The following is an 11,454-nucleotide window of genomic DNA, read 5'->3' on the forward strand; positions in this document are numbered from 1 at the left end:
AATTTTCTATAAAATTTATAAATATAGAATAAAATATATAAATAATAAAATAATCGTATTTTGATAAATATTATGACTTATGAAACATGGTTTGATATACTTTGATATCTGTTATATAACGTAATATTCTGGGTTTCAACAATATTACGACTTTCATCAAAGAAAAATACATTTTTAACTTTTTAAATAAAAATCCATGAGAATATAAAACCAAGTTTAGAAAACTTGAATATGAATAACACAACAATATATTTATTTTATAATAATTGAATTAATATTTATGGATATTTCCCCTCAGAATATTATTTTTCCTATTGCTAACATTTTTTGACTTTCTTTCTTTTATATTTTCAGACACATCACTGCCATATTGCAACAAAGAATATAGAACTGTTATCAGCAACCAGATCAACCAATCTACCTCAGACGTAAATCGAAATAAATGCGAACCCCCAGTTTCCCATTAGGAAAATGGAACAGGCAATAACCAGGACCACATAGAGGAAGCCACTAAATCGTACCGTTGAGATTACACAGTTGAGATCAAGAGCCCTTGCAGATAGACACCCAATACCCCTTTAAGTTTTGGAAAGCCGCGCAAAGCCAAGATGACGAAGAGCAACGGCGACGTGGAGGCGGCCACCCAGGTGCAATCTCTGGGCGGAAAGCCCAGCAATGGACACGGGCAGTTGAATGGGAATGGCTATCACCAGAATGGCGGTCGTCGGGACTCCAGCCAGGCGTTCACACCCCTGCTGCCCAGCAACGGGGAGGTGACTACCGCCTCCCTGCCGCCGAGCACCGTGCTGTACGAGAGCAGCCCGAGCAACAACAACGAGTGGAAGTCGCCCGATCTGGGACCCACTGGCCAGCTGAAGAACGGCCTGGGCAGTCTGCTGAGCAGCAACAACAATGGCACCGGCAACGGGCACAGTCTCAGCGAAAAGTACGCCCACGAACAGGCTCCGCTCACCGGCGGCTACAAGCTGCCGCCCCGGTCCAGTGAGTCCGAGGAGTCCGACTTCGATTCCGACCTCAATGGCAGCTCATCCTCCTCCGCCGCCGCGGAGTCCAGCTGCGGCCTCTTCGGCTGCCGACCGAGGTGGGCCAGGAGATTCGCCTCCACGCATGTCTTCATGGTGGTCTTCCTGCTGGCCTACATCCTGCAGGGCATGTACATGACCTACTTTGTGTCCGTCATCACCACCATCGAGAAGCTCTTCCAGATCAAGTCCAAGACCACGGGCATCCTGCTGAGTGCCAGCGAGATGGGTCAGATATGCACGGCCATGCTGCTGACCTACTTTGCCGGGCGGGGTCATCGGCCCCGGTGGATAGCCTGCGGCATGGTCCTCTTCTCCATCGCCGCCTTTTCCTGCGCCCTGCCGCACTTCATCTTCGGCGAGCAGCTGATGCACTCCAGCGTGATCCTCCAGCAGCCGCAGATCGAGTCGTCCTCCCTCTGGCTAAATTCCAGCAGCCGTGTGGAGCAGCTGAATCCCAATCTGTGCATCTTGGGGGGCAATCAAACCCAGTCAGGCAGCGAGTGCAACGAGGAGCGCCAGCTGGAGCAGGCCTCCCACTCCAAGATCACCGTCATCGTGCTGTGCATCTTCTTCGGCAGCCTGCTGAGCTCGGGCATTGGCCAGACCGCCGTGGCCACCCTGGGCATCCCTTACATAGATGACAATGTGGGCAGCAAGCAGTCGCCCATGTACATGGCCGTCACCATTGGCATGAGGATCCTGGGACCCGCTTCGGGTTTCATCTTCGGCAGCTTCTGCACTCGCTGGTACGTTAACTTCTCGAATCCCGGCTTCGATGCCACCGATCCGCGATGGATCGGCGCCTGGTGGCTGGGACCGGTGGCCATCGGCAGCCTCATGCTGCTGGCCTCCATCGCCATGTTCTCGTTCCCAAAGCAGCTGCGGGGCAAGCAGCAGTCCCAGGCCCAGGCGGCCACTCCAGCCGCTCCGGCTGAGCCCGAGGAGAAGCCCAAGCTGAAAGGTGAGTTTGCAGAACGAGATTTTTATAAGGGATATAAATCAGATCAGATTTATGGAGTGAATAATACTCGCATCTAAAGTATCTTTACTCTCTTCAAAATGCACATTTTCCTCATACTTTTCATCAGATTAATAACTCCTCGTTTAATATTATATTGACTTAATTTTGTTAAACCACCACTACTATTAGCAAGAAAATATTGTTCTAAAATTTCAATAAATTTTAATTAATTTGTTTTGAATATCGACAAGGCTAGGTCTTATAAATTATTACTTCGGTCACTTCACAGAAATAAGTCTTAGCGTATTTTACAAAACCTAAAATCTAATACCAAATTAATAAAGAGGAATACAAATAATTAAAAATAGTTACATTTAACATTCGATTAACTAAAATTAAACAATTCACCATCATTATTATAAGTTTTACATTAGCTTTGCTGGTATGGAGTAGAAATTCGAAGGAATAATATTATTATAATGTTGTGCTTTTCAAATAATTGTGAAAATCTTTAAAAAAGTGCGTTACGTTTTTAATATTATTGGGGGGGTCATTCCAGTATCATATAGGCTATACAAAATAACGTTTTTCTGCTTAATCCTTTTGGAAATTAAATTATTAGTCCTAAAATTATTAAAATTATCAAAAACATAGTTACATATATTATTTTTGTTTTTCTGAGATTAATTCTTAAATTGTATATTCTACAGACTTTCCAAAGACCGTGCGCCGTCAGCTGAGCAACGACATCCTGATGTTCCGCACCGCCTCCTGTGTGTTCCACCTGCTGCCCATCGCCGGCCTCTATACTTTCCTGCCCAAGTATCTGGAGACACAGTTCCGGCTGGCCACCTACGATGCCAATATGATAGCCGCCTTCTGCGGCATCCTGGTCATGGGCATCGGCATCGTCATCTCGGGCCTGTTCATCTTGAAGCGGAAGCCCACTGCCAAGGGCGTGGCCGCGTGGATCGCCTTCACGGCCCTGGTTTACTCAGCGGGCATGATCATCCTGATGTTCATCGGCTGCAGCATGAACGACTTTGCCGGCTACAAGCCCAGCGATGGCAACAGGTGAGTCCTGGCATTGAAGAAATTAGTTCAAAATAATAATAGTAATAAGTAGACGTCGGATTACATACAAAAACTTATTCTAAAGATTCAATTCCTACTAGAGCCCTGCATGAATAAATTCAATTAATTATTTTGAATTTTTTGTTTTATATGAATGAATTAATTAGAATTTTGAGTTTAATAGAATTGAATGAATTTGAATTTTGAGTTTAATAGAATTGAATGAATGAATGGCATGAATTCCGAAATAATTCAAACAAACAGCAATTTCTTTTGAATAAGAATGGTCCATATTTGTGATTAAATCAGCGTAGGGGGGGTGGTGTACTGATTGCCGTTACCTCTAGTTTAATATCGGAGAGACTTAACATTCATATCCCTAACGATATAGAATTTGTTAGTGTCAAAGTTTCCATTCAATCCTCATCTATTTTTGTAACCTGCTCTTATATTCCTCCTGGCTCTGATTTAATAATTTATGAGCACCATCTGTCTGCTATAAAATCTGTTCTATCCTTTCTTTCCAACAGAGACCTTTTGATTGTTTTGGGTGACTTTAATCTCCCTAATATCTCTTGGTCTCTTCCCACTGACTCACCTGTAGCTGCACCTTTATCTGCCCATGATTTTGTGGATGGCCTTTTGGAATTATCGTTACAGCAAGTAAGCTTTATACGAAATTCTTTAAATAGACAATTAGATCTAGTATTTGTTTTAGATCCGCATGAAGTTACGGTATCTAGAATTGACGCACTTGTTGTACCTGAAGACCAATATCATCCAACATTGGAATTGACAATTGGCCTCCCCTGTACTGATACCCTTTCTCCTTTAGTTCCTCAAACTAAAACGAGATGCTTTCGAAAATGTGACTTTAATAAACTAAATTACATGATTTCGCAATATAATTGGACTGATTTGTACAATTGCACGGATATTGAAAGTGCAATTGAACTTTTCTATAGCGTTTTAAACACTTTTCTTGACGAATGCGTTCCTGACAGGTTTCCTCCAAAGCTAAACAGGCCTCCTTGGTTTAACAATGCGCTTCAAAGACTTAAAAATCTTAAGTCCAACACTTATAAAAAGTATAAAAAATCGGGTAAGCCATCTGATTTTTCGAAATATGTGGTGGCTCGTTCAGATTTTAATGTTCTCAACAGTCATTGCTATTCTATGTATTTAAATAAATGTAAATTCGAATTTTCAAATGATCCGAAGCAGTTTTATACCTTTGTTAATGCCAAGCGTAAGTCTTCGGCATTGCCTTCATCGGTACGTTTAAACTCAAAAACAGCATCGTCGGATTCTGAAATTGCGGATTTATTTGCTGAATTTTTCCAAACTACTTATAGTTCGGCTGTTTGGTCAAATTCTATCTACCCTAACCCCTTAAATAGGGCAAATTGTATTTTTACCCCTGTAATTACCGAAAGTTCTCTCTCAAAGGATTTAGCATCAACAACACCAACGTATTCTCCCGGTCCAGATGGACTCCCCGGGTGTGTGCTTAAGTTTTGTGCCTCAACCATTTGTAAACCGATTCTTAAACTTTTTCATTTGTCTATTTCATCATCAGTTTTTCCAACTATCTGGAAGGACTCTTTCATTATTCCACTCCACAAAAAGGGTGCGAAGATGGATGCCCAGAATTATAGAGGTATTTCTAAATTGTCGGCAATTCCAAAAGCCTTTGAACGTATTATCACCTCTCATTTGCAACATTTATGTTCCTCGCTAATATCACCGTGTCAGCACGGTTTTGTTAAGCGAAGATCGACTACCACCAACCTACTTGAATTGTCATCTATTGTAATTAATGGATTTAACAATAAAATGCAGACCGACGTTATATATACAGATTTCAGTAAAGCCTTTGACTCCGTTAACCACTCTCTTCTTTTATTCAAACTAGACTTGCTTGGGTTTCCATGTAATCTTTTAACTTGGATTTCAAGTTATTTGAATGGTAGGACTCAGAGGGTTATATTTAAGAACGCTGCTTCTAAAATGATCCGCGTGACATCTGGAGTGCCCCAGGGTAGTCATCTAGGCCCTTTGCTGTTTACTTTGTTTATTAACGATCTTCCCTCTATCATAACAAATTCTCGCGTACTAATGTATGCTGATGATGTTAAGCTTTGTTTGACATACAATAATATAGAGTCTGGTTTTGGCTTACAATCAGACATTGATAATTTTCAAGTATGGTGTGAGTATAACCTCTTAAATTTGAACTGCCTGAAATGTAACGTAATGACCTTTCATAGGGGTACTCCTACATTTATAAGTTATTTGCTTCAGAACTTGCCACTTGACCGTATATATTCAGTAAATGATTTAGGCGTTCTTCTGGACCCGAAGCTTAAATTTGACTGCCACATAATGCTGACTGTCAACAAAGCTATGAGTGTTTTTGGGTTTATAAAGCGTTGGTCAAAAGAATTTGATGACCCTTATACAACCAGATTATTATTTACCTCCCTTGTCCGTCCTATTTTGGAATATTGTTCTTCAGTTTGGAGTCCACAATATCAAGTGCACATCGACCGTATTGAGTCGGTGCAAAAAAAATTTCTCCTTTTTGCCCTTCGTAGTTTGAACTGGGATCAAAACGTAAGGCTACCTTCCTACCAGAGTAGATTACTATTGCTTAATTTACCTACACTTGAAAACCGTAGAATAATGCTTGGTACTATTTTTATGCATAATCTTATAAGAGGTGATATTGATTCTGTAGAACTGGTAAACCGTTTAACTTTTAATGTTCCCGTTAGACTAACACGAAATTATTACCCTCTTAATTTGCCTCGATGTACATCAAATTTTACTCTGCATGAGCCCTTTCGTGTTCTATGTAATAATTATAACAATCTTTATCATTTAATTTGCACTTCTACATCTATCCCTGTATTAAAAACTAAAATTTTATCTCATTTGCTTCAATCTTAGTTCATAATCTTTATAATCTTTATATGTCCCGTCTCTATTTGTTTCATGTATTTTCCTCGCGAACTCGCATTTTTGCCCTAATTGATAAAGGGTCCCGCGCGTAACAAGCACGTGCTTGGTATCGTTGGGCCACTTGTTTGTACTGCTCGTAGTGCATCAACGTCCATCATCATATAAACATTTTATTTACTAAGCAGTTAACTTTGATTTGTTAAAATGTTCTACTTTTTGTTCTCAAAAGAAAGCACAAAAAAAATCTGACAAATTCAAAAAATGTATAAAAGTGATTCATTTACTTATTCAATTCGAAATGAATTAGAAAAACATTCCATTTATTTCACATAGAATTTCCTACCGATCTTTGATATAAGAATAATTGATTTTAAAAATTCAAAATTAGATATAAACTGAAACAAATTTGAATTTTTTCGAAAAATAATTTTATTTTAACTAAGTTTGCATAAATTAGAATGTTAAGAATATTATATAATACGAGGTCTATTAATTACTAATTAGGTTACAATAGTTTCAAATGTTTAAAAAGTCCCATGGCTAACACTTAGTTACCATACTCAATCACTAACTTTTTCCAATCCCCAGTCCCGCTCTGATCGAGCCCACGTGCAGCGCCGCCCTCAACTGTACCTGTGATAAGGAGAACTTTGCGCCCATCTGCGCCGATGGCAAGATGTACATCTCGGCCTGCCACGCGGGATGCAGCAGCTCCTCGCTGCGGCCCAGCGACAATCGCACCCTCTACTCCGACTGTGCTTGCATTCCAGATGGTGAGAGATCGGTTAATTCTGTTTACTAGGATTTGGAATTACTATAATCCTCTAACCAAATTGCAGCTCCGGAGGCGGTCAACGGTTACTGTGATAATGACTGCAAGAACTTCATCTACTTTATACTGATCTTTGCCATTTGCGTATTTATGCATTCCACCTCCGAGGTGGGCAGCATGCTGCTCGTCATGCGTTGTACACATCCCAAAGGTAAGAGTTGGTGCCTTGAAATACAGATTGTGAACTAATCGAAACCCTAATTCCCCGCAGATAAGGCCATGGCCATGGGTGTGATACAGTCGGCCATCGGCCTGTTCGGAAATGTTCCTTGTCCGATCATCTACGGCGCAGTGGTGGACTCCGCCTGTCTCATCTGGAAGTCGGTGTGCGGCAAGCACGGAGCCTGCTCGCTCTACGATGCGGACACCTTCCGGCAATATTTCCTAGGTGAGTTTGAAGGTTATGGAAAAAGCTAAAAAATTAAGAAAAATTAAGATTAAGAACTTTAAAATCTTAAAGAGGCCTTGCTCAAGCGGTTTAATAAAATATTCCTGAAATGCTCCTTTTTTAAAGTGTATACAATAGATTTACACACGAGTTTAAAATATTATGATCCGTTTTCGCATCCCGATGGTAAATTAATAATAGGGTTTACAATTCAAAACCTTATTTTAACTTAAAGAGGATCGAAAAAATATTAAATTACAAAATTAAAAAAATTAATTAAATAAACGAATCTATTTTCAAGAGCATTGAATCGCACGATGTTTGAAATTTTTATAAAATGTAGTTTAAGTTCTTTAGAAAGTATAGGTTTATAAAAATTTTAAAAAAATTAGCTTAAACTCCTTTAACTTATACATATACTTTTATAATCCCCAGGCATAAAAAAGAATCGAAACAATAAATCACAAAATGAAAAAATTAATCAAATAAAGGAATCTATTTTCAAGAGCATTGAATGGCATGATGTTTGAATCTTTTATAAAATGTAGTTTAGGTTCTTCAAAAAAAGTATAGGTTCATACAAATTTTAGAAAAAAATAGCTTAAACTCTCTTACTCATATATATAATTTTTTAATCCCCAGGAAATAAATAAAAAAGAATCGAACAAAAAATTACAAAATTATAAAAATTTATGAAATAAACGAATCTATTTTCAAGAACATTGAATCGCATGATATTTGAATCGTTTATAAAATGTAGTTTAAGTTCTTTAGAAAAGTATAGGTTTATACAAATTTTAGAATAAAAGATCTTAAACTCTTTTACTCATATATATATTTTTTTAATCCCCAGGAATCACGGCTGGCATTATGTTCCTGGCATTCCTGATGGACCTGGTGGTTTGGCGCAAGGCGCATCGCATCGACATCGCGCCGGAGGATCCGCAGGAGGGCGGTCCCACGGCCAACGGAAGGTCCTTAGAGGTGTCCGAGTCCAAGCAGCCCATCACTCCGGCGCCGGACACGACGGTCTAGGGGGAGCGGGACGGAGACGAGCCTTGCACCTGCTGCAAGTTTTCCAATAAACGTTTACCTTAATTGTTAATTAGTTATCATTTTGTCTAGTTTGTTAGCCTAGTGCAAGAGTTATGTATTTAGTTAAGTGGCATCTTCGAGCGTCGGGAGACCTCATAAAAATCTACATTAGAACGCGCTCGTCCAGCCCCCCGATCCCGCTCCAAATCCCCGCTCCATATTCTACATAAAACCTATAACTTACGATTAAATTCTGTGTAAATCTCAACGCGAAACGAAGAAATGAAATTCTAGACATTATCAATCTTCATGCAAGAGCGTAATTTAAAAAAGATTAAATGAAAATGATTGAAAATTGTGCAAACGGCAAGAAAATTGATAAATCCCTATGTGTAACTATATGTAACAGCTATATCGCGATGTATGTATATCTGTAATTAATATATTAGACATATACATTTACATGTATGTATGTAATTGCAACCTATCTGTGGTAGTTAAATTTTAGTTAAAATTCAAATTAATTGTCTAAGTTTGTCATACAACAAGAATATACGAAAAGAAATTAAATGGAAAACTATATACAAATAATAAGTGGAGGTGTTTTTGGGTTGACTAAAACTGGGGATCCCACAAATAACCTTTAAAAATGCACTTTTCTACCAAAAATGTGTTTTTTTTTATTAACAATTTCAATAAAAAATTCTTAAATTTACGAAATGCAACATCGCTGCATCTGCCTTTCGCCTAACAAAAACAACAAATTGTGTTATACAAAACGAAAACTTGAAATGTTCGCAAGAACTGTCTTGGGCTATTGTCTCTGAAATAACAAAAAACAGTAGATCGCAAAGCGGAGATTGTCTGCGTGTACAAAATAAAGTAATGGTATCGAAAATCAGCTATCCGGCGACCACAGCTTGAATGTGCGGTCGAACGAAGTGGTGGCTATATACTGCGAATTGGGCGCGATGTCCACCGAGATGACCTTGTTGTCGTGGCCCTGCAGCGTCTTCAGCGGCTGCCACGTCTTGTTGGACCAGATCTTGGTGGTCGAGTCGTAGGAGCAGGTGACCAGAAAGCTGCCGCACTCCCGTTGGTACTTCACGTCCGAAATGAGGTTGGTGTGGGCGGGAATGGTGTAGACGGGCTGGCGTCGCCGCAGATCCCAGATCTTACAGGTATTATCCTGGGACCCGGTGGCAATGTGGAAACCATTCGGGGAAAAGTCCACGCCAAACACGGCGCCCAGATGTCCCTCGAGAAACATAATGCACCGCCCGGTGCGCAGATCCCACACCCTTCCGAAGGCATCCAGTCCGCCGGTGGCCAGCACACTGCCATCCGAATGGTAGCTCAAACAGTGCACCGGCTTGGCGTGTCCCTCCTGGTGCAGCACCTCCGTCTTCTGCTCCAGATCCCACAGCCGCCAGCTGGAATCGTAGCAGGCGGTGGCCAGGAAGCGGCCCGACGGATGGAAGGCCACCTTGGAGACGCGATGCGGCATGTGGCCGGTGATATCCGCGATGGACTCCTCGTTGTTGAAGCCCCACAGCTTGACGGCGCCGTCGTGACCGCCGGTGGCCATGGCCACCACGTTCTCCTCGTCCGCCCGGACGCCCGGCCGCAGGGCCACGCCGCCCACATAGCTGGCATGGCCGCGCAGCGTCTGCCGGAGCTCGCAGTCCGGCACGCTCCACAGCTTGCAGAGACCCGACCAGGAGGACGTCAGGAGCATACTGGAATCCTCGCTAAAAGCGGCACTGCTCACGGGCCGCGTGTCGCCCACCTGGGAGCAGAGCGGAGCCAGCGACTGCAGCTTCTTCTGCATCTCCACCATCCGACCTGCCCGCGTGGCACTGGGCACCTCGAGGGCATCGCGGGCCCGCATTAAGCGATCCCGGGCGCGCGGCAGCGAGTAATCCGCCAGCCAGAGGCGGGCAATCCGCAAAGTATCCGGTCCCTCGTGATACCAGGTGGCCTGATCCTGCTCCCGCTGCTGCTGCTTGCGCTCCTCCTCCTCGAACTGCTTCCGGTTGATCGCATGCTCGCCCAGTCCCGCCAGCAACTCCTTGAGACGCCTTCGCCGCTCCGCCGGCCCCTCGCCGAAATAGCAAATGGGCTCGTTTAGCTGGCGCAGATTGCTCTTGATCTCCGTGTCGTCGGTGGACACATTTATCTGGCGCGCCCGCTTCTTGCGCTCGAATTCCTCGAGCAGCGCCACCTTGTCCCGCTCCATTTCCGTCTCCAAATCGAAGTAGTCATCGTCGATTTTGTTGGCCAGTGTGGCGGCAGTGGGTGGTGGGGCTCCAGCCTGCTTGGCCGTCTTTTTCGTTGACTCCTCGTAATCCTCATCCGAATCTATGTCCTCCAGTTGGCCGCCTGTGCTTGTTGTTGTTGTTCCTCCACCAGACGCTGCCGGCGTTGTGGTTGTTGTTGTCTCAGACGCCGCGGCATTTTGCCGCTTTCGCTCCGATTCCTCGAGCGATCCGTAGTGCAGCGTGCGCTGCCGCTTGATGTACTGTATATCGTCGTCATCGGACATTGTGGGCGCCAGCAAACGACGGGTAAATAATTAATTTTAAAACAAAATTTCGCCGAAAAAACGAAGGAAACAACAAAAAAATATCGCCTCAATTGAAAACGTTTTCTGCCTAGTGTTGGACAACGCCGTGGGGGTGGTTCAGCGATGGCACCGCCTGGCCATCGATATTTAGCACAAGACGAGTCGCATCGATAGTTTTAGAACAGCAGGGATAGTTACAATTATTTTATTAATTTTTAAGAAATCAGAAATTATTTGTTATTTTAAAATACTGTATTGCTTGATAAAATATATAAAGATAAATTTGGTAATTGAACAATGAACACTTTAGGCGGTGATAAGGAGCTTGGGGTTTTTAAATTGTAAGACTACTTATTACTAATTACCTATTTTCCCATGAGGATGAACATTAATATCTAGCATATTCTTAGAATCAGCAATTATTTATTTTATTTTTATAAAGTATATCAAATATATTAAAATTAATTCATTAATTGAACAAATGAACACTTACAATACAATTTCTTACACTTTCGATTCCTTGATCTTATTTTTCTCATGAGTATAAAAAATATTGTTTTTTTATTTTTTTTTTATTTATTAACTTCC

At 41.9% G+C, this 11,454-nt stretch overlaps 2 protein-coding genes across 3 annotated transcripts in view; one reads left to right on the plus strand and one right to left on the minus strand.

The window, feature by feature from the left end:
- Positions 1-8,628, plus strand: part of Oatp74D (Organic anion transporting polypeptide 74D) — a 31,443-nt gene extending 22,815 nt beyond the window's left edge. For both annotated transcript variants that reach the window (XM_017148014.3, XM_017148016.3), the window contains exons 4-9: positions 355-2,007; positions 2,718-3,081; positions 6,634-6,818; positions 6,885-7,028; positions 7,089-7,265; positions 8,119-8,628. In XM_017148014.3, coding sequence (XP_017003503.2) covers positions 609-2,007; positions 2,718-3,081; positions 6,634-6,818; positions 6,885-7,028; positions 7,089-7,265; positions 8,119-8,300 — 2,451 coding nt within the window. In that variant the 5' untranslated portion in view covers positions 355-608 and the 3' untranslated portion in view covers positions 8,301-8,628. The remainder of the gene's footprint in view (positions 1-354; positions 2,008-2,717; positions 3,082-6,633; positions 6,819-6,884; positions 7,029-7,088; positions 7,266-8,118) is intronic.
- A 327-nt stretch (positions 8,629-8,955) lies between these two features.
- Positions 8,956-10,991, minus strand: U4-U6-60K (U4-U6 small nuclear riboprotein factor 60K). Its single transcript, XM_017148017.3, has one exon. The coding sequence runs from the start codon at positions 10,843-10,845 to the stop codon at positions 9,199-9,201; it is 1,647 nt and encodes a 548-aa protein (XP_017003506.2). The 5' UTR covers positions 10,846-10,991; the 3' UTR covers positions 8,956-9,198.
- Between the last annotated feature and the right edge of the window lie 463 nt (positions 10,992-11,454).

Source organism: Drosophila takahashii, chromosome 3L, assembly GCF_030179915.1.
Source record: "Drosophila takahashii strain IR98-3 E-12201 chromosome 3L, DtakHiC1v2, whole genome shotgun sequence".
In the NCBI taxonomy this organism is placed as follows: Eukaryota; Metazoa; Arthropoda; class Insecta; order Diptera; family Drosophilidae; genus Drosophila; species Drosophila takahashii.